Source organism: Dromiciops gliroides, chromosome 5, assembly GCF_019393635.1.
Source record: "Dromiciops gliroides isolate mDroGli1 chromosome 5, mDroGli1.pri, whole genome shotgun sequence".
NCBI lineage: Eukaryota > Metazoa > Chordata > Mammalia > Microbiotheria > Microbiotheriidae > Dromiciops > Dromiciops gliroides.
In genome coordinates, this window is record NC_057865.1 from 213,713,664 (window position 1) to 213,735,451 (window position 21,788).

At 48.0% G+C, this 21,788-nt stretch overlaps 1 protein-coding gene across 2 annotated transcripts in view; it reads right to left on the bottom strand.

Annotated features, from left to right (window-relative positions):
- The window catches only part of HDAC7 (histone deacetylase 7), a 47,492-nt gene that overhangs the window by 3,775 nt on the left and 21,929 nt on the right, over positions 1 to 21,788 (bottom strand). Inside the window, exons 3-21 of one of the 2 annotated variants that reach the window (XM_043966626.1) lie at positions 18,772 to 18,956; positions 18,513 to 18,603; positions 18,026 to 18,128; positions 15,846 to 15,961; positions 15,542 to 15,667; positions 15,135 to 15,226; positions 14,845 to 14,955; positions 14,469 to 14,649; positions 13,958 to 14,154; positions 13,529 to 13,687; positions 11,956 to 12,178; positions 9,329 to 9,462; positions 9,076 to 9,196; positions 8,751 to 8,800; positions 7,188 to 7,295; positions 6,003 to 6,058; positions 5,665 to 5,752; positions 2,982 to 3,101; positions 609 to 706 (exon numbers count right to left, since the gene is read on the bottom strand). In XM_043966626.1, the coding sequence (XP_043822561.1) occupies positions 609 to 706; positions 2,982 to 3,101; positions 5,665 to 5,752; positions 6,003 to 6,058; positions 7,188 to 7,295; positions 8,751 to 8,800; positions 9,076 to 9,196; positions 9,329 to 9,462; positions 11,956 to 12,178; positions 13,529 to 13,687; positions 13,958 to 14,154; positions 14,469 to 14,649; positions 14,845 to 14,955; positions 15,135 to 15,226; positions 15,542 to 15,667; positions 15,846 to 15,961; positions 18,026 to 18,128; positions 18,513 to 18,603; positions 18,772 to 18,956 (2,359 nt within the window). The remainder of the gene's footprint in view (positions 1 to 608; positions 707 to 2,981; positions 3,102 to 5,664; positions 5,753 to 6,002; positions 6,059 to 7,187; positions 7,296 to 8,750; positions 8,801 to 9,075; positions 9,197 to 9,328; positions 9,463 to 11,955; positions 12,179 to 13,528; positions 13,688 to 13,957; positions 14,155 to 14,468; positions 14,650 to 14,844; positions 14,956 to 15,134; positions 15,227 to 15,541; positions 15,668 to 15,845; positions 15,962 to 18,025; positions 18,129 to 18,512; positions 18,604 to 18,771; positions 18,957 to 21,788) is intronic. The other variant, XM_043966627.1, reaches the window with a different exon arrangement.

Below are 21,788 nucleotides of genomic sequence, written 5' to 3' on the forward strand. Positions count from 1 at the left end.
GCACCCATCATCTCTGGACTCAGTATGGAGAAGGCCATAGTTCACACAAATAGATTCTCCCAACTGAGAAAAGCCCAAAGCTTTCCAGGGTTTGTTTTTCCTCCCACTTCCAAATATGTCTCCCTACACTAAGCTCAGCCTATCCTATTCTTAAATATTTTTTTTTAAATTGAGGTGTTCCTGGGGTCTTTTACAATGTGCTAATTAAATCCTCTAATCTTAAATATCTTATACTTCCAATAATCAAGGGCTTATGCACATTTCCTTCACAAAGCCTTTTCTGACTAAGCTTACCCACCTTTAATAGATGGCTCTTAATTTCCATGTGAGGAAACCAAGGGCTGAGAGAGGTCAACAGATTTGCCCAAGATCACAGAACAACTAAGTGTCTGGGGCAGGATCTGAACTTTGGCCTTCCTGACTCCAGGTTCAGCACTCTATCTGCTGGGCCACTTAGCTGTCACTATACAGGGATTGTCCTATAGATGACCAATTGCCTGTTTAACTTGAAATTGCTTGAGGAAGAGGCAAGAGAGAGAGATTTATTTCAACTTATCTTATTTTATCTCCCAAACTCCCTCAGAACTCCTGACACTCTGAAGACTGACCTGAAGGCTGCCAGGTATTCAGGGTCCCCCATGGGTGGATCGAGGCCTCCAGCCCAGGCAACATTGATGTTGAAGCCTTCTCCATTGCCAGCCCCGACCTGCAACACAGGAGGAGAAAGATAAAGTAAATCAAAGTTGTATCAGAGACTCTCAGTGTTGGAAAGCACTTTTGAGAGACTCTCTAGTTTAATCCTCTTATTTTATAGAGAAGAAAACTAAGTTATTGGCAGAACTGAGACTAGAACTCAGGTCCCCTGGTTCTCAGTCTAAGCTTCTGCCAAGCAGTTCATGTTGTACTAGCGACCCTTTTATTTTAATTTTATTTTTTTTAATTTTGGTGGGGCGATGAGGGTTAAGTGACTTGCCCAGGGTCACAAAGCTAGTAAGTGTCAAGTATCTGAGGCCGGATTTGAACTCAGGTCCTCCTGACTCCAGGGCCGGTGCTTTATCCACTGTGCCACCTAGCTGCCCCCTAGAGGCCCTTTTAAGCAAAGGATCGACCACATCAAGAAGGGAACTGTAAACATTGGTGCCATCCTTGACTCCTTACTTTTATGCCTCCTATCCAGTCAGTTGCCAATTTCTATTTCCACCTTACTAACATCTGTTATTAATCTGCCCCCTTTTTTCCTGAAACTACCACTCTTACAGGCTTTCATCACCTCATGCCTGGACTACTGCAATAGCCTGCTGGCCTGTGTCCCTGCCTCAAGTCTCCACATTCCAGCCCATCCTCCAATCAATTATCCAAGTGATCTTCCTAAAATACCTCCCACCATCTGATCAATTGCACTGGCTCCCTGTTACCTTCAGGATCAAACATAAATTCCTCTTTGATCTTTTAAATCCTTTCATAATCTGGTCCCTTCCTATCTTTCCAGTCTTTTAAAATCCTACCCCTGTACTTTGCAGTCTAGTGAGACTGACCTCCCTCCTGTTCTTCATACAAGACACTCCCATCTCCTCACTTGCTGTCCCCGATGCCTGAGACTCTCTCCTTCCTCATCTCCACCTCCCAACTTCCTTGGTTCCCTTTAAGTTTATGTTGAAGTCTCATCTTCTGCGAGAAATGTTATCTAAGTGACTTCTCTCTGATATTTCCAGTGTATCTTGTCTGTATCTTGTTTGCATATTGTCTGGGCCAATAGTCTGAATTCCTTGGGAGCAGGGACTGTTTTTTTGTCTTGTAACCCCAGTGTTTTATCATGGTGCTTGGCACATAGTAGGCACTTAATAAGTGCTTTTTGACATTACCTACTTGGTAAAGACCCAGAAGAGTAAGTAGTAGTTGAGAATGGGGTGTATTTTGCTCTTCTGTTGGCATTACCTTCCTCTATGCCTAGATTTATGATGAATACCCCTGTTCCTGAAGAGTGGTAGATAAATTGAATATCTTTCGTATACTAGGGTAGCAGCTTGTGATTTAAAGAAATCCTGAAGGGATGAAGTGAAGTGTGGTGGCAAGAATATTGGACTTGACATCAAATGATCTGGATTTGAGTCCTGACTCTGCTACTGTGGGATTTGGGGCAAATCATTCCATATATTTGAACTACAGTTTCCTCAAATGTAAAATGAGAATATTGGACTAGAGGATCTCTAAGGTGCTAACATCCTATGGTTCTACATAATTTGTTTTGTGCAACCAACTAAAGTCTGATGATAGAAATAACCACATTTTCATTTGTCAGTTTTTTAATTCTGATTTTTACATATTGAGATTTCTTAAAGTGGAGCATTCCCATATTAAGTTGTGGTAGATGCTATAAGAAACATAGTTATGTTCCTTTCCCTCAAAAAGCTCTCCAAATTAGGGAGCTAACCCAATGACACTTGCTTTAGAGTGATGAAACTGGGGAGGGAGCGGCCCAAGCAGTACAATTAAACATTTGAGGAATTAGAATCAGACAGGAAAGAGGGAATGAAATCCCAGGCACGTTTGAAAAGAGAATGCCTTGGATCCAAAGTGTGGTGTTATATATTCAGTTTCCAATAGTTGCCAACTCATAACTTCCAAACTTTCTCCTACCCCTTTCCCTTCTCTCTCCCCCTTCCTCTCACCAGATGGCCACTCCTCATCCTTTAGTGAAAAAAATAAAGGAATCCACTGTGGCCTCCTACTTTCTTGCTCCAACCTTCATCCTTCCTTGTATCATTCCTCATTCTTTCCTCCTTTGCTCTAGTCTCCATATTACTGATATAGGGCTAGGGTCCTAAGACCCTAATTAGTTGGCAGAGCTGGGACTAGAACTCAAGTCCCCAGAGGAAGCTGACTGCCTACAGGAGGATGAATCATCCTGTATCCACTCCTGGTTGTTAATATTGACAAGCCAATCAATAGATGCAAGGAGGGGTAGGTGCTCCAAAAGTTACCTCATCAACAGCCCCACTGCCTGGAAAGAAGTTGCCATCATCATGTCGATGTAGAGAGATGTAGAGCACGCTGGGGTCCTCATAGAAGGTTTGCTGAGTTCCGTTGCCATGGTGAACATCCTGTTTTTGGTGAGATGAGCATGAATGAGGTGGGGAAGGGCTTAGGAGCCAAATAATGGAATGCAGTAGAGCCTGAGAGAGGGGGGGACTGTGCAACTGGGTCAGTGATTTACATGTGAACATGCCCCTCACTCAAGGACATGTGATTTAAACGGCTTCTAATATACCGATGTGGAGAAGGCACAAAGGCCCAGGTACAGAGACAGGGAAGAAAAGCGGCTGTGGTGATCAGTGGCAGAAGCCTTCTTCTACTTTAAATACTATTCTCACACACTGCACACTGAAAGCAGTTAGCCAATAAAAACCAGCAACATGGAGGCCCTGATGCTGATGACCTCTGCCTGCTTGAGCAAAGCAAGTTACTGTTATGTGAAATATTGTTCGGTGTCGTAGTTAGGATTCTCCCAGGTCATGACCTGGAGAGCTCCTTACCTGAAGCGCTGGAGTCCTACTCTCTCATATCCAAGTCTCTTAGTTGGTGTGTGTCATTAGCAACCTGCCTAGTTGGGTTTGGGGCCCAGCAAAGTAAGTAGCCCTAGGGCAGGTTTCATCAGTCAAAAGGTCTGTTCTGGTCAAAAGGATTAGACCTAGTCGGTTCCTATGGATGGCTGCTGCTAAACCCTTGCCACTGAACCTAGGGTTCAGTCAGTTCTTCTCTAGAAGTATCCTTCATCTCAACTATCCAGGGAGCACCTCTAGTGAAGAAGTCAATACCGAGTTCTGGCTCTGCTACCTAGCAACTAGGTGACCACCTATTCTCTTAGCCTTTTTGAGTCTCACTTTCCTCATCTGTAAAATGAAAAAAGTATTGGTGCTACATACTTCCTGGGGTGGTTATGAACAAAGCCCTTTGAAACCAAAAAACTCTATTCTTAATACCATACCTGCAGGAAGACAAAGGAAAAACATTAGGTGGGCTAAGAATATTACACTAAGAGTTGGGAAACTGGGGTTTTATCACCATGGATTGATCAGTCCTGGGTAATCCTTCGACATCAATCTGACTGTATGTATTGATGTCCCTTCTTTTTATTTTTTATTTATTTTTTATTATTATGTTTTTTTTGCAGGGTAACGGGGGGGGTAAGTGACTTGCCCAGGGTCACACAGCTAGTAAGTGTCAAGTGTCTGAGGCTGGATTTGAACTCAGATACTCCTGAATCCAGGGCCAGTGCTTTATCCACTGCACCACCTAGCTGTCCCCTTGATATCCCTTCTTTTTAAAAAAATCTTTTTCAGTGCTAGAATGAGATCCTAGAAAAGACAGAGTTTAAGTTCTGAGAAGAGAGGATAAAAGACCCATGAAATAGACTTTAGAGGAACAACCCTCTTCATAATGTTGGTGAAAATTCATTGCTACTACTTTTATATACTGTTATACCACCATGGTGGTAGGACTTGGGGTGGTGGTGGTATTCTCATCAGTAGTGGGGGAACTCAGTGAATCACAAGAAAATCTCAAGAAGTAGATAGATTCAGTAATCCAAGACAGGAAAAACAATCCCTCATTGGGCTAAGGTCATGTTAGTTATAAGGGCTTTGCAAATGAGCTGAGGGCTCATTCCTCAAAGAAGAAACAAGAACTCGGTAGAAAACATCAATTGGGGGTGGGAGTGGGGTCAGTTTTGAAATAGGAAGAGATGAAAGACTGTTTCTATCTCTGGGACTGGGGAGGATGGTGTTTCTAGTGAAGGCTGCATGACCACTGGAGAAATTAGACCCAAATGCCTAGTGAATGCAGTAAGAGGAGAAAAAACCAAGTTTCACCAAAGGGTAGAGATCTTCCACACAGGGTGGAGGACAAAAATAGGAAGAGTCCTGCCAGCCAAAGTCCAGGTAACGTGGGGTCCATGATTTAAAAGAAAAAGATCATTATATTTCAATATAATTGATTTTCTTTGCAATCTTAGGTATTTTATTTTATTAATTGAAAAATATTGTTCTGAAAGAGGATCCATGACACAAAAAAGCATAAGAACTCCTGGGTTAGACTTATTGTTATGTTCTGTAAATATGTTCATTTTGATACTTAAAAAGGAATTTTTTTCCCTGTAAGTTTATAAGAAAGGTTTTTACTTTAAAAATCTCCCTTTTTTCACCTAAAGGAAAGGGGCTGAAATAAAGAGATTGGATGCCAGTTGTAGGGGTGTAGTGACAGTGGTTATGGGAAGAATCAACAGGAGTCTGACTACCAAACTGCTTGTTTGCCTCCAGCTTGCTTTAGCCACAACATCTTTGGGGCACAAGCCCAGCTATAGGGAGATGAAGAGCTTTTGTTCTCTTGTGGTTTTTTGGTTTTTTGGGTTTTTTTTGGTGAGGCAATTGGGATTAAGTGACTTGCCCAGGGTCACACAGCTAGTATCAAGTGCCTGAGGCCGGATTTGAACTCAGGTCCTCCTGAATCCAGGGCCCTTGCTCTATCCACTGCACTACCTAGCTGCCCTAGCTTTTGTTCTCTTAAGGCTGGTAGCCAGTAGGCACAGCATAGGGCAGCTGCAGTCAGCTCAGGTTTGGGGCCTCCCCAGGTTCAGGAGCTATGTCCAGAGGGAGGCAGGAGACTTACCCAGTCCACAATGAGGATCTTGCTAACCTTCCCCTGCTGCTGTAGCTGCCGACTTGCGATGGCCACCGAGTTGAAGAAGCAAAACCCCCTGGAGGAGGAAAGTATTCCTACCAGTTTGAGCTCTCTCTGGGCCCCTCCCTCAATGTGGCACATGCATAGTTCACCCATATCTCTTTTCTAGGAAGACAGGGAGAGGGGAACTGGAGACAGGGGTGGCTGGCAAATCCTCCACATGGTAAATCCCATAAGGGGCTTATTTATCTGTAGAGATCGGCCTCTTGCTTCTCTGGGCACTTCCTTACCCTTCCCCCACCAGGCCTCCCAAACCCAGGCCTTACATGGCAGTTGAATGGTCTGCGTGGTGTCCCGGGGGCCGCACTACTGCAAAACCGTTCTGGGGACAAAAGAACATTAGTGTCAGCACTTACCCAACCAGACTTGTGGCTCATGCCTTTCCTAACATCTTTACCCCGGCCTACCTTTCTCTTGTATAGGCTGGGCCTAAAGCCCAGGCTCCTAGTTGCTCTCTGGTGAGAGGTGATGCTTTCTTTGGGCCTGCCCTAATTCGGTCAGGAATGGCCACAGTCTCCCCAGTTTTGCTTTTCTCCCTGTGCTCCACTTATACTTACATCCCCACCATAAACTGTGCTTACTGTGACTTGGCCTGTGTGTTAACACTTCACCATCTATCAATCAATAAGCATTTATTGAGCATTGACTATGTGCCAGGTACTGTAATAAAAAACCGAGACAGGCTTGGCCTTCGTGTGTATGTGTATGTGTGTGTGTGTGTGTGGGGGGGGATGTTACATATTTTGTATAATGATGAATGCTCAAGGTCTTTGGTGCACAGTAAGAAACGGGGTGCATTTTCCAAATTTTATATAGGTGAATTAGGGTTAATATTGTTAAGATTCCTTATATAACCTTCCTTTATTAGGAATTATGGGTTTTAAGAAAGAGAATATAACTTTCAAATTTAGGAATAATCAATCCCTAACTAGTCTGTAGGATGGTAGGCTTAATCATTTATTAACAACACATATGAACCCAGGCCCTTGTTTGGGTTCTGGTGCCCAGCAACATGTCACATACAGAAAAAGGGCATTTAAAGAATTTATAGGATCTTAGAGATGGATAAGACCTTAGAAAGATGACCTAGTCTAGTCCCCCTCATTTTTATAGATGCAAGAACTGAGGCCAAAATTGAAACCTCCCCAGAGAGGGCTGAGTTGTTTACTCAGCTGGTTAATGGCTATATTTTGTATGGTTGAGATAAGGACCCCCTTAGAGACGATGGACTTACCAGTCTACTGTTCTGAGCTCCCCTCTCTAACAAATAATAGGTGTCCTAGGGGTCAAACCTAATCTTGGACCTGCCTGTTCCCTCACCCCACATTTCTACCTGAGTCTTCCTCATAAGTCCATGATAGATTATAGGGCAGCTGCTGGATCTGAATTCCTAGGACACCCTAAGCCTGCTTTCTACCCTTCCCTTGCCCTCTCCTGCTTTCACCTCCTACCTTTAATTCTCGGGCAGCCACCTTGAAGGCAAGGTCAGTTACGCTTCCAGCAGCCCAGCGGGCTGCATTGGAGGAGTGCAGTTCATTCCAGATTGTATCTGTATCCACCTGTAGGAACCAAAGTCATAGCCAATATCACCTAGGGCTCTACAGTTAGTATAAGGGCACCCCACAATGCAGGGATCAAGGCAGGCACTAGTATGGGCAGTGCCCACTCCATGGCAAGAACGCCAGAGGTCAGGGATCTGGGTAGACAATTCTGCCCCTCAGAGCGAAGAAGGTCAGTGCTTTGCACTGCCCAGAGGTTGGACCTGTTGAGGCCCTCAAATCCCAATCTACTTTTTCTTTCCCATCTTTCAGTCACTGGAACTAGTTCCAGATTGGCTGGCATATCCTGCCATGGGCGTCATCCCTGCCTCCCCATTCAGGTAAAGGGACATGGCATTACCTGGGTGGAGCTCAGGGTTTTAGTCAAGTGGGGCGGTTTAAGCCCTAGCTGCTCAGGCCCTTTGGGATGGTCCAAGCTGGAGGGGCCGTCTGCACCACTGTCTTCCACTCAGGGCCCTAGCCTGGGCTGGGAGGCCTCCCTCAACCGAGCCCCAGGGCCATGGTTCCGCTCCCCTCAAAGGCTAGGGAGGGTCCGGAGGGAATGGCAGGGAGGTGGGGAGGGTGGGGTGAGGTGGACCAAGAGAGACAAGGCAGAGAGAGTCAGAAGAAGCTGGAGAGAGAGAGAAAGACAGAGGTAAAGGGAGAAGGGAAAACAGAAGTAACAACAGTTGGAAAAACCAGAAAGTGGCAGGAAATAGGAAGTTTTAAATAGGGTTCTAGCTGCTCCCAAGTGGTCCTACCACCATCTGTAGTGGATTTTATAATTTCATACTCCCAACTCAAGTTACAGCCAAGTCCACTAGGGCATTGAAGCCTCCCACTCCATCCACCCTTGACTGGTACCTCTTTTGCTCTGAGGCAAAGGAGGCTGAGTGGTGGGCCACAGTATGAGACATGGACATCTACCATGGGATAAACCCATAATGGGGGAACAAAGAAGGATCCCTGGGATAAAGGGAAGCCCTGCTCTTTGGAATATAGGACTACTAGCTGTTATCACTGCTTTCCAACCCAGGCCTGAAAGGTCCTACTTGTCTGGGCCTCACAAGTAGCCTGGTAAAGTAGGTCTGATAACCAGTTATACTTCATGGTAGGGACAAGGGGCACATAGAGCCCTTGCAAAAGTCTACTGTCCCAAATCCAGATCCTGGTCCTGCTTCTCAGGCCCACGGCTCGAAATTCACTCAACAACCATTAGTGTGCCTATTATGTGCCAGACAGTGTGCTCGGTGGGACGAAGGATACAAAAGATCCCTGGATCTAACAGGCCTTCTATCCAATGGCAGGGAAGGAGAAGGAGTGGTGAGAGCTGCCCCTCGGAATTTCTGTCTGGCATACAAACTAAGCAGGGAACTTGAGCCCTAGGGAATAGAGAAAGGAAACAGGAGGCTGGCAGAACCGGAACACTACCAGCAGGTACAATGCCCGCTCAGTGGGCTACAAGGCAGCACTTACCCCAACCCCACCACAGGGCAGCATCACAAACATCCTCTGGGCCAGAATCCCTGCAGGGAGAGTGAGTACATAGAGAATTTAATGGGATATGAGTCTTCTCACCCCAACGGCAAAGGGATAGAAGGGATGGGGCAAAGGTGGGGTAGGCATGGGCACAAGCATGGAAGACGACATCAAAGCTGGGGTTACAGGTTGAAGAAGGGTAGTAGAAAGCCAGGGCGAAGGCCAGATCACTGAATAACTGGGGATGTGAGGGTTCAGGGCAGGAGGCAGTACGGAGGGCTAGAGCAGGGAGTGATGAGGGAGTCTGGGCACGCTTTCCTACCTGCAAGCTTTCCATTGTCCAATTTGAGTCGGCTGAGTGGGTTGGTGCCATAAAGCAGCACATGCCGCTCATCATGCACTGACTGTAGCTCCTCCAATGAAGCCTTCCTGCCTCGGAGACACTGGGCAGAGAGAAGCCGTCACAGCCCAGCCGAGCTCCCGTCTGCTGCCACTCTCCCCTCTTCGGCTTACTCCTCATCCTCCATGCTCCTCTTCCTTCCCACCCACCCCCAGCCCCATCCTCATCCCCTCACCTCACACTGGCTCCGTAGCCCCCGTTCCTGTAGCCTTGACCAGATGCTCTGGATTCTGCCCGCATGCTCAGGATGGTTGCTGTTGTCCCCACAGGAGCATTGGTGTTTGAGCATCACTGAATCATATACCAACCCTGCCATGGTGCCAGGCAACAAGACAGTGTTTGTGTGGGAACATCTCCCCACAGAGCTAGAACCATGCTGAACACTCTGTCCACCAATAGACAGCCCAGCACAACCAACTTTGTCTGGTCAAAGCTCAACTTCCCTTTATAGGCCCTACTGTACCCCCACCCCAACATTCTTAAATATGGCCATGTTCATCCTGATATAGCCCTCACAACTAAACCCAGCTGCAACCACTGGTACCCTGATACCCTTCCAGGAAGGCCATATGACCATAGCCCGACACTTCTTTCCACACATGCCCACAACCACCCTTCCATATAACCCAGTGTACCTCAGTCCAAAGCATACACACACATAGTGGTCATACCCAAACACGTTAATTACAGACATACATCAGCCAGGCAAATGAGCATATGTCTATGTGACCAGGCCCTAAATGAAATTAAATGATAGCCTCACAGGATGATCCTCACACTGAATGTCATAATCCTAAGGGAGCTCAGAGATTAGAATCCGAGAATCCTAGAGGGCTATTTGGTGATGGCTCAGGGGATAGAGTACTGGCCCTGGAGTCAGAAAGACCTGAGTCTGGTCTCAGACACTTTTTGAGTGGCCCTGGGAAAGTCACTTAAGCTCTGGGGAAGGAAATGGCAAGCCACTCCAATATCTTTGCCAAGAAAGTCCCATGGACAGCACTGGTATGCTATGGTCCATGGGATCATGAAGAGTCAGACATGACTGAACAACTGAACAACATCCCACAGTTCACAGCAAAATGAGATAACATGTAAAGCAATTTGCAAACCTTCATGTGCTATGTAAATGCTAATCATTTTTATTTATTCATTCATTCATCTATATCCATCCATCCATGCATAGCCTTTTCCCCTGTATATCACTATCACTGCACCAGGGCTTGAGGTGGAATATAGCACTCAAATAGTTTCCTATAGTTTTCCTGATCACTACCCCTGAGGGGGAGCCAACAAAGCAAGGAAGCCAAGAGCTGCTGTGTCCAGTTTTGGATAGTTTTAAATGATTCAGAAGCTGGAGGATGAAATGAAGGCCCTCATAAGGTTAGTGACTATCTCAGGCTCACCACTTACCTACCTTGTGCTTTGAAACCACTTTGTATTTTCTATATTTATTTTGTATTTACAGAACAGCTAGGTGGTGCAGTAGGTAGTGTGCTAGGCCTAGAGTTAGAAAGACTTCTTTCCCTGAGTTCAAATCGAGCCTCAGATTCTTACTAGCTGTGTGACCCTGGGCAAGTCACTTAACTGCTTCAGTTTCCTTATCTGTAAAATGAGCTGGAGAAGGAAATGGTAAAAAACTCCAGTATCTTCGCCAAGAAAGTTCCAAATGGGGCCACAAAATGTAGTAAATGACTGAACAACGACATTTTTTTATACTATATGTCCCCAGGGAAATGTGAGTTCCACAGGACCAATTCTCTTGTACACTTAATAGACACTTAATAAATATCTGTTGAATTGAGCTGACCATCTTGTTTTTCCAACCACATCCTCAATAACTTGGCCCCAGTAAGTCTCTGGAGACATCTGAGACTTGTCTCCAGATAGAGGAAAAATAGGCACAGTAAACAGGTCTGAGAGAAAAGAGCTGCCGTCTGCCCAGGCTTCTTTTCTTCTGGCTTCTTAGGGACCCTTGTCAGGCGAGGAGGGAGAGCAGGTACATGCTTCCTTCTCAGCTCAGCCTGTTGAAATCCTGTTCCTCTCAAGTGCTGATTTCTTGGTGAAGCCACCTCTGACCCCACTCCTCTCTGACCCCTGATGGAAGGGTTCTCTCTAGCTGCAAATCTGTCTTGAAGCACATTCTTTCACTCTATCCATCTGTACTGTTTTACTGATTTCTGTACATAAAGTAGCCCCTTCCCTTCAGGTAGATTTTAAGCTTCTTGATGGTTTTTCACTTTTGTCTTCCCAGTGCCAAGGGCTGTGGACATAATAGGGCCTTAAAAGATACTTTTTTTGTTGAAGTTAAATATACAAGTAGGCTTCAGAGGATGGGGGCGGGGTAGGGGAAGAGAAAGCTTATGTTCTCAAGCTATCTCAAGATGCTCAAGAGAAGAAGGAAGGGAAACCCAGGGGTAGGGAAAGGCTCTGATACACAGTGTCAGAGCTGGAGAGACACATCTTTCTTGGGCATTACCCATGGGACAAACAGGTCCGCAGAATTCGTGTGCAAGGGTGGGTAAAGAGCAAGGGTTCTTAATTTGAGGTCTATTGTTTCTTAAATATTTTGATAACTGTATTTTAGTATGATTATTTTCCTTTGTAACCCTATGTGCATTTTGTGTCATGCATTCAAAAACACTGTTCTGAGAAGGGGGACTGCAGGTTTTACCAGACTGCCAAAGGGATACTGTGTGTGTGCGTGCGCGTGCACACACACACACACACACACACACACACACAAGATTTCCTCCCAATAATCTTTTCCCATAATCTCTGCCCTGGCCCCAATCTCAGTCTTACCAGTTGTATAGGGCAGGGTCCTGGCAGGGGTCTCAGGGCAAGGTAGTACTAAAGCCTGGCTAGGTGGTTCTGAAGTTGGCAAGGAGACAGGGGCAGCTGGGGAGGACTGTGCCCTGGATAGGGGCCGGTGTCCACTTTGGGTGGAGGGCAACAGCAGTGAGTCCCCTGAACTTCCCCTGGGAAGCCGACCCAACAGCCGTTGCTGTTGTTCCCATAGGAATATCTGAAAGAGAAGACAGTTTCTTAAAATTGGATTTCTCATGGCAGAGAGGTAGTGGATACTGGCTCTGTAATCAGGAGGACCTGAGTTCAAATATGACCTCAGGCACTTGACACTTACTAGCTGTGTGACCCTAGGCAAGTCACTTAACCCCAACTGCCACACCAAAAAAACCCTGATCTCTCCGGCCCTAAACACAACCTATCTGCTCCTGCCCGTACACTAGAAGTATTAAACTCAAATAGAAACAGATCCCCGATGGTTACATATTGACTAGAAAACCTCAGATTAACATTATTTATGTTACATTGTATTTTTATTTACCTTGTCAATTATTTTCCAATTCCATTTTAATCTGGTTGGAGCAGGGTATACTTTTGGTCTGACCCTTTGTTCCAGGCCTCATAGGGCAAGAGGATGATAGAACCTGAGCTCGAGGTGATCTAGTCCAACCTCCTTATTTACAGGTGAGGATACTGAGGTGTAAGGACATTCCGTGACTTCATTAAGGTTATACAGGAAGTATCAGAGATAGGATTTGAACGCAGGTCCTCTAACTCCAGAGCTTTCCACCAAACCACCTTAAATGTGGTTTCTCTAGAAGGCCCCACTGGAGGGTTCTACTGCCCACTGCCACTGATTCCCTTGTGGTTTCCCCAACTTCAAAAAGGCCTGGGCTGATCATTGTTATCTCACAAAGACCGAGCTGTTCATACCCCAGAGTCAGGATCCAGTCTGGGCTCTCCAGTGTTCTCAAACTGTGTCCTGGCTCAGATCATAGGGAATGGGCATGAAGATACCCCAGTGTTCTTCACTTGGGGTGAATGTAAATTCAATCTTTGGCCAGTTAGTTTTAGTTAAAATACTGGATCAGTGAAGCCAAGGTCAGAGTTTCACTGCCCACATGGGAAAATCAACTCTGGTTGTGTTCCATGGCCACAGGCTTTCTCCCTACCTCCCGCCAGCTGCCCTAAAAATGTGTGTTGCTGCTCACAAAAGAGACTGGTTGGGAGAATGTGAATGGATTGTCGAGTACATCCATCTAGGCTTCTGGACACAAAACTCAGGCTGCGCCCTCTAGTGGTGCTGAGCTGTAAAAATGATCTCTGTCATATTTTTCTTGTCTGTGTGTGACTCGAATCCAATTATGTTCCATATTGGAGCCCCTGCCCCTGTGGCACAGGTGTGGGGTGAAGCAGGAAAGAAGGATACCCATGCCCTGGAGCTGCGTCCTGTTCTGATGGTCCCAGCTCTTTCCCATTCCCTTCCTATCTTGGCTGGGCTCCTACAAGTCCCCTACTCCTACCCAGAAGCCTCTGTAGGGATGGGAGTCTGGCTGTGGACTCTGTCTACCTGCTGGTGCTGCTGGGAGGAGGAAGGACCGCCAATATCGGGCTTCCCACGGCCGAGGTCCCTGTGCTCTGGGCCTCTGCTGGGTGCCTCATTTGTCTCTAGGTCCTCGGCTGAGGGGATCTGCCGAAGTCGAGGCTTCTCACTTGGTTTTGCTGGCCTCTGGGAAGGAAAGATGCCAAGGGCTGTTAAGTGCTTCTGAAGTCCGGGAAGCAGGAGGAGGATATAAGGTGGGCTGAGTGAATCCGATCTACTTGGCCTGCCACCAGCTCCTAGGAATCTATGTACTTTTCCTCCCTTCCTTCCAAACCTCTTCCTCCCCTTTCACCTCACCTCACAGTAGTCCTAACCTAGCACCCCATCACAGACATACTCCCTAACCTCCAGCCCCCCAACCTCCATCTCTCCCCCCACACACACTTCCCAGCTCACCTTGCTCAGTGTTGAGTGTTGTTTCAGCCAGTCCAGGCGGGGCTGTAGGGAGCCTGGCAGCTGGGGAGAAGTGGTGCTGGGGGGCAGGGGCTCTGAGCGAGTCCGGCTCAGTGGTGTGTGGGGGCCCGACCCTGAAAGCCGTTCACTGGAGAGTAGTGATTGGGCAAAATGGAAGGGCAGTGGCCCAAGCCCGGGCACTACAGAGAATGAGAATGGGGGGGAGAAGGGGAGGGAAGCATGAGGAACATCTCAGAAGCTCCCAGATGCTCTGGGAAGGGAGGCACAGGAGGACATGGTCACTGGGGATATAGGAAGTGGAAGGCTATGGGGCAGAGGGGGGGCCTTATCAAAAAGGTCTGGAGGGGCAGCTGGCAGGACGGGTGTACAAGGATCTTTCTGGAAAGGACCATTCGCTTCTGGCTATATATTCATTAGGTTGTAGGGACCTGTTCTCCTACAGTTTATTCCTTTCCCCACTAATCCCTTCCCCAGGAGCAAGAGGGGGCCTCACCAGTCAGCAGTGGGGGATGAGATATTGAGGGCTCCAGGATGAGGATGGGCTGCAGGTGGGGTGCCAAAGTACCCCCTGCCTCAGGCTCTAGGCCTGGGGGCAGGAAGAGGGGACCATGGGGAGTCCCCAGGACAGGTCCCCGGGGCCCCAAAGCAGGATGAGTTCTTCGGTCACCATCAGCCTGGGAGAGAAGGTGAGCCAAGGGAGGACTGAGTTAGAGGGTAAGAGTCAAGGAGATTGAGATTGGAGATTGGATTGGAGGGAGGGTGAGTAGGAGAAAGACTTAGGTAAAGAAGAGGAGGAAGCGAATGCCAAGGAAGAGCTGGCAAGAGAGTACAGAGGGTTTGGAGTAAGAGGAAGTAGCCTCATCACTTACCCTGGCGGTGGCAGGCAGCCCCAGGGTGATTTCGGGAAGCGCAGACACCGTGGGCAAGGCAAATGGGGCCACTGAGCTTTCCTGGAGTCGGAGGCGCTGGGCTAAGAGCTCCTACCGTAGGGAGCAGGATGGAGGTCACATCACATGGAACTTTTCTTTCTAGGATCTATATCCTCAATTCCCAAGGGGCACCTTGTTGGGTGCACAGGGCTTGCAGGTCCTCCGGTGGCCCTCCCTAGGTCCCCTGAGCATTGCTTTGGCAGCAGTATTTGGTAACGACTGGTATTTACCTCAGAGCCCATGACAGGTAGGGGGCCATGCTCACTGTCATTGGGGGAGCTGCAACCTGAAACCGGTGTGCTGCTACTGCTAGGGGAGGAATCTGGAACGTTGGGAGGAAAGGAAAGAGATGTCCAAGGATGAGGGATGAAGTCTGGTCCTTCTGACCCCTCCATACTTCCTCCAAGAACAGACTTCCCAGTCTGTTCCATCCACCACTCCCTCCCTGGCAAGCCCCAGCCGCAGCCCCAGCTTCAGTGGGGCCTTCATTTGCTTGGTAAAACAGCACTTTCTCTGAAGTGGGGGCTAGAGCAGCCATCATCTCAGTCCTACCCCCCACCTCCAACCCCAGGGAGCCTCTGCCAGGTCCCTGGCCTGCTTTGGAAAGGCCCCCTCCTCTTCCCTAAATCCCCCTCACCCCCAAGGGGCTCAGTGGGGCGCCGACGAAGGCTGGGAGGAGCGCTCTCCTTGCGGAGCAGTGGATTCTTCCTCAGCTCTAAAGACTTCTTGGGCTTATAGCGCAGCTTCAGGTTAGGCTCTGAGACTGTGGAGAGTACGAGAGTCACTCTAGGCTCCATGCCCCCCTCCAATGACCCTCCCTTCTGGGGAAGGACCCATTCCTCCCCTCACATTTCCTTCCCTCTCAGTTCTGTCCTCGTACCCCCTGACCCGAGTGATTTCTCCCATAATTTTCCTTACCCCCAGTTCTCTCCCCAGCTCACCTGTCTTACGCAGGGGAAAGTGTTCTGGAGAGTCACTGAGCAGACTGGGAACTGTGGGCAGGAAACTGTTCAGCACGGTGGGGGGTGTTCCTTCTGTTTCTAGAGACCCCAGGGTTCTGTGGAGAAGATGCTCAAGCTGCTCTAGAATAGCCCGTACCCTGATGTCTAGAGGTATATAACTGCGCAGGGCACTGTGCAGCCTGTCGCATCATCCTCCTGGGTCCCCGGGCTACAGCACCTACTAGTGATTCCTAGGTTCCCAGCACCACACATCAGGAAGTGCAAAACTGATTGGGGGGGGTGGGGTTTGGGGGGTTGGGGGGGGGGTTCTCAGGTAGGCTGAGAGCAACAAGAGGGCAAAGGGAAAGGGGCCTGGCAGGAGGCAGGGGAGGGGAGTGGAGCAGGGGATCACTAGCTCCCAGAAGACAGTCTCTGAGGCAGTTAGGTGGTGCAGTGGATAGAATGCCGGACTTGGAATGAGGAAGACCTGAGTTCAAATCCAGCCTCAGACGCTTACTAGCTATATGATCCTGGGCAAGTCACTTAACCTCTATCTGCCTCAGTTTCCTCACCTCTAAAATGAGGATAATAATAGAACCTATCTCCCACAGTTGTTGCAAAGATCAAATAGTGTAATCGTTGTATGGTGCCTAGCCCAAAGTAAGTGCTATATAAATATTAATTCTTGTTATTCCAGAAGGTCACCAATACGGGGCAGCTAGGTGGCACAGTGGATAGAGCACCGGCCCTGGAGTCAGGAGTACCTGAGTTCAAATCCGGTCTCAGACACTTAACACTTACTACCTATGTGACCCTGGGCAAGTCATTTAACCCTAACTGCCTCACTAAAAACAAAAAAACAAAAAAACAGAAGGTCACCAATCGTCCAGGCAACTTCCTGTGTTCAATGCGTAGGAGTACAGCATTTAGAGCTAGAAGAGAACCCAGATATCATTGAAATCACCTCCCTCATTTGACATATGAGGAAATTGAGGCCCAACAAATAAAAGGAACTCTTCAGGATTGAACATAAGCCCTCTGACCACCAGTGTAGTGTGCTTCCATTCTGTACCATTCAACCCAGACGAGGAAACCAAATTCTAGACAGCTGACTTGCCCAAGGTCACACAGGTAATGAGCAGAACCTGAATTCAAACTTAAGCCCTCAGATCCCAACTTCAGTGCCCTTTTCACTTTCCTCCACAGCCTCTCTGGACAAGAGGGAGCTCAGGTGTCCCCACGCTGACCACTTTGAGGCTCCAGAGGGCAGTACGGTGTCAGGGAAGTCTCTCCCCTTTCCACACCAGACTCTACAGAGCTTAGGGAGATCTTCCTAGAGCAAAGGGATCCTTTGTTCAATCAATCCCAGTGGCTCCCACTTAGTACTTCTAGGATAAAATACAGTCTCCTCTGTTTGACATTTTAAACCCTTCACAACGTGGCTCCAACCTACTTTTCCAGGTATTTCATACATATAGTATTACGTACTCTATGGTCCAGCCAAACAGACCTTGTCCTCGCTAACATTGCATCTCTCATCTCCATACCTTTGCACATGCTGTCTCCCTTGCTTGGAATGCCTTCCCTCTTGTCCTACATGAGGTCTTCTATGATTCTCCCCAGCTACTGGTGCCCCCTACCATCTCACTCCGTATTTCTTTTGTATGTATTTATAAGTGGACATGTTTCCCCTAATGGAATACAAACTGCTGCTTGAGGGCAGGGACTGGTTTTTGTCTTTGTATTTTCATTGCTTAGCCCATGCCTAGCCATGCCACAGGAGCCACTCCTCGAATTCTTGCTGATTAATTAATCAATCAATGGTGTGCTTCTGTGAAGTTATCTAGCACTTTGGAGGCTCTGAAGCTTGGGTCAGGTGGCCAGGCCAATGGGGCATAGGCCATTCCTGACACTGAAGATGTACCTGGACCCATGTGGGTATTAAGGAGGGTTTTAAAGGAGGGGGCTTTGTGGGCAGTGGGCTGCTGCTCTGTGTGTGTGTGTGTGTGTGTGAGGAGGAGGCAGCTGTGTGCTCCTTGTGGGGGGGGGTTAGTGTCAGAGAGGTAGGGGAAGCTTGGGGGGATGGGAGCTGCTCAGTCTGTAGTTTGGGGGTTTTTCAGAAATAGGGAGTTCACGTATATGGGTGGGGGCGAGGGAGGGGAGGGGAGGGGAGGACTCACCTGAAGGGGATGTTGGAATGGGTAGTTCTTTCCAGTGCTGCCTGCTGTTTCTTTAGAATGACTTCGGCCAATTTCTGCTTCACAGCATGGCTGGCCACAGCACCTGGGGGCAGGGGTTGGGGGAAGGGAGGGAGTAAGTGAGTAGGTGGGTGGGCTCCTCAGCACACTCTTTGTCCAGTGCCCAGCCTAGGCCCCCAGCACTAGATGTACCAGGAACTCCCTCCCCATCCCTCAGGCCTTTCTGATCTTCCTCTCTCTTGGAGCCAACAAACACAGCTATACAACACGCACGTGTTTAGAGCCAGATCAACTTCTGTGTGGGGGCTAACGCGGTTACAGAGAGGACCAAAGAATCTCCAACACCCTCTTCTCCACCCTTCATCCCTCACTTCCCACCAAAGAGGCAGACAACTAGCTGTGGTGCTCGCCCCAGGGTGGTTCGGGGCATCTGGGGGGTGAGAACCAAGAAGAGCCCTCCTTCATTTACTTCGTTTGCTCTTGTCCTTGTGGAGAAGTTGCCTCAGTTCTTGCTCTTGATGGCTTCCTGGTGCTTCCCGCACTGGGGTCTCCAGGGAGAGCTGGGGATGGAGTGATGAACAATGAGACTGGGAGAGTAAGGGAGGTAAGGGGCCAAGGGGCTGAGGCTGGAGCCTGGGGAGACATTGGTGAGGGAGACACCTAGGGACTAAGGTGTGGGTGTATGGGGTAGACCTAGGGCTGTAGCTAAGCTCCTGAAAGAGACTTACCTGAATGTGTTCAACCTGTTGGTGCTGCAGACCAGCAAGAAAGAGCTGGTGGTGCAGATGCTGAGAGCGCTGAAGGGTCAGCAGAGTTGGTTCTGATGCAGGCTCCACAGGGGGCCTCTGCCCCACCCGAAGGTCCATGGGCTGGAGCTGAGGGACTGGCAGTGCTGGGCAGAAGGTGGAACTGGCTGAGGACACAAGTTGGAGATACATGGAAGCGCTGCACAAGCTGCCCTAGTCACCTCTCCTGCCCAGCCTACCATGCACCATGACAAAACTGTGGCCCTCCTCACAGTCTGGGAGTTGCTGAGGGAGTCCCCCTGTTTTGGCCCTCAGCCCCATGGTCCCCCTAATCCTTACTTCAGTGGAGGCCGACTTCAGATGGGCTAAATGTGGAGGTTGTGGAGTCCACTATAGACCTATTCAACTCCTCCACCAACATGGTAGGACCCACACTAGCCCTCTTGGACCTCGCTTTCCCCATCCGCTAAATAGAGAAAGCCTTCGTGAGAACAGGCGAATTAGCGGTACCTCCAATTTACAGTTCTTCAGGCTTCTGACCCCTAGGCTATTGGGGGCAATCTTGGCCACAAAAATGAATCATCCAGTTCATTCAGGCCTGTGTGCCCAGTAGCACAGCAGGGACTACAGGCACAGCTGCTTCTTCCTGGAGTGCCCTCCCCACCCACTGCCAGGCCAGCCCCTCCATGTTGCTGGGAACCCTGCCAAGGTCTTGGGTGAAAATGGCTATTTATAGCCAGCTCCCAGAGCAGGTTCCACCGAGCACAGCCGGTCCCTGCAGTCAGAGAAGCTCAGGGTGGGGAGGAGGGAGGGAGGAAATCAGGAAAAGGGAAGAGTTGTAGAGAGTGGAGGGCGGTGCTCATCTTACCTGCTAACACAGAACAGAACTGAAGAAACCTTTCAAAAGAGAGGGCTTCTAACTTTTAAAAAATGTTAAGTTAAAAAATATTTTTTTGGGGAGGGGAACATTTACGATGTATGGGGGGAACTCCCCTATCAAAGCAGGTTGGCACTTTTCTTGGCAACTTTTAATCTTCGAGAAGTGCCTGGGGCATTGGGACATTCAGTGAATCACTCCCAGGTAATTCCTGCTGGGTAGCCAGTGCTCACATCCCACATGCTACACTGCCTCATATCAAGATGGATGACGAACATTTCAAAGCTAAGCTCCCTCAATGCAGGGCACCCAGCAAGAAGCCGTGTTGCCAAGGGCAGATGGAAAGGTGTGGGGCAGTGTGGCACAGTAGGAAGGACCCTAGCTTAAGAGACAGGGGAAAAGCATTCTAATTCTGGAGGTTTTACTAACTAGCCATGTGACCTCAGTGGAATCATTGTACCTCTCTGTACCTCAGCATCCCTAGTTGTAAAATACGAGGGTTGGATTAGATCAGAGGTTCTTAACCTTTTTGGTTGGACTCCTTTGGCAACCTGGAGAAACCTATGTATGTCTTTTCAGATAATAATGCTTTTAAATATTGAAGGAGATGCTAAATTTCAGTTAGAGGATTGTGAAAATAAAAACTTAATCTTTTTTTCCCCCCCTTCCAAATTTATAGATTCTCTGGGTTAACTCCAGGTTAAAGTCCTTTCCAAGCTCTCTGGTACAGTACAAAGACCAATGGAGGGGGGCAGCTAGGTGGCGCAGTGGATAAAGCACCGGCCCTGGATTCAGGAGTACCTGAGTTCAAATCCGGCCTCAGACACTTACTAGCTGTGTGACTCTGGGCAAGTCACTTAATCCATTTTGCCTCAGTTACTCATCTAGTTGGAAAAGGAAATAGCAAACCAGTCCATTCTCATTCTCACTCTCTCTCTCTCTCTCTCTCTCTTTTTCTCTTTAACCACTCCAAGAAAACCAAAAAATAGGGTCACAGAGAGTTGGACACCACTGAAACAACTGAACAACAACAACAAACCTATGTGACTGGGAAAATCTCTTTAGGCCTCATCTGTCAAATTAGGGGGTTGGCCTAGAAAAACTCTAAGGTTCCTGCCAGTTTTAAGTCTATGATCCTATCGTCCCAAGGAAACTAGATGACCGTCCTGTGGGCTTGGGAGTCCGCTTCAGGATAAGCTTCCTAGGTTCCCTAGAGATTAAGTCCTCTCCCCTTACGAGGCCCCCAAATTCACATTTTCCTTAAGTTCTGGGAGCTAGAGGTAACATAAAGATATGTAGATTTTCTCAGGAATCCTACTGATAAGAGAGAAGAGAAAAACTAACTTCTTCTTAGAAATAGTTAAATCCTGACTAAAATCCTCGCTTTTTTTGTGTGGTCATTCTTTGATTCTCCTGTGCTAAGCACAATGCTTGGCTCATAAGTGCTTAACAAATGTTGGTTGGTTTGATTTAACATTGAGTCCAAGGACTTCGACCACACCTAGCCCAGCCTAGAAACTTGGGGCTTGCTATCTCACTACTATCTTTTCACTGCTGACACTTTCTAGCTATGTCATTAACCTTTATGTGCCTCAGTTTCCTCATCTGTAAAATGGGGGTAATAATAAAGGAAGGGTAGTGAAGAGAATAAGTATTTATTAAATGCCTACCATGTGCCAGTATAGCTGTGCTCCTATGGCTGTGCTATGTGCTTTACACATATTATCTCACCTGATAATAATGACAAAATAATAGTAATAGCACCTGTCTCAGTAAGTTGTGAAGCTCAAATGAGTCAATGTGTAGTATATCGTGTTCTTTGCAAACCCCAAAGCACTAACTATATCAATGCAGACTTGGACAAGCTGACACTTGGTTAGAGGGCTGCTCAGGTGGGAGAGTTGCTGTCTAAGAGCCTGGGAGTCCCTCTCACAGGAAACCTGGCATTCACAATCTATCCTTATTACTCTCTTACACAAACTTTCTGCTTCCAGCCACACACGTTCACTCACTCCCCTTCATGTGTCTTTTGGACTTCATGCTTTTGTTCAGGACTGCCCTCTTCACTCTTTACTGTTTATCTCTACTCTATCCATTCTTCAAGGTCCAATTCAAGGCCTCA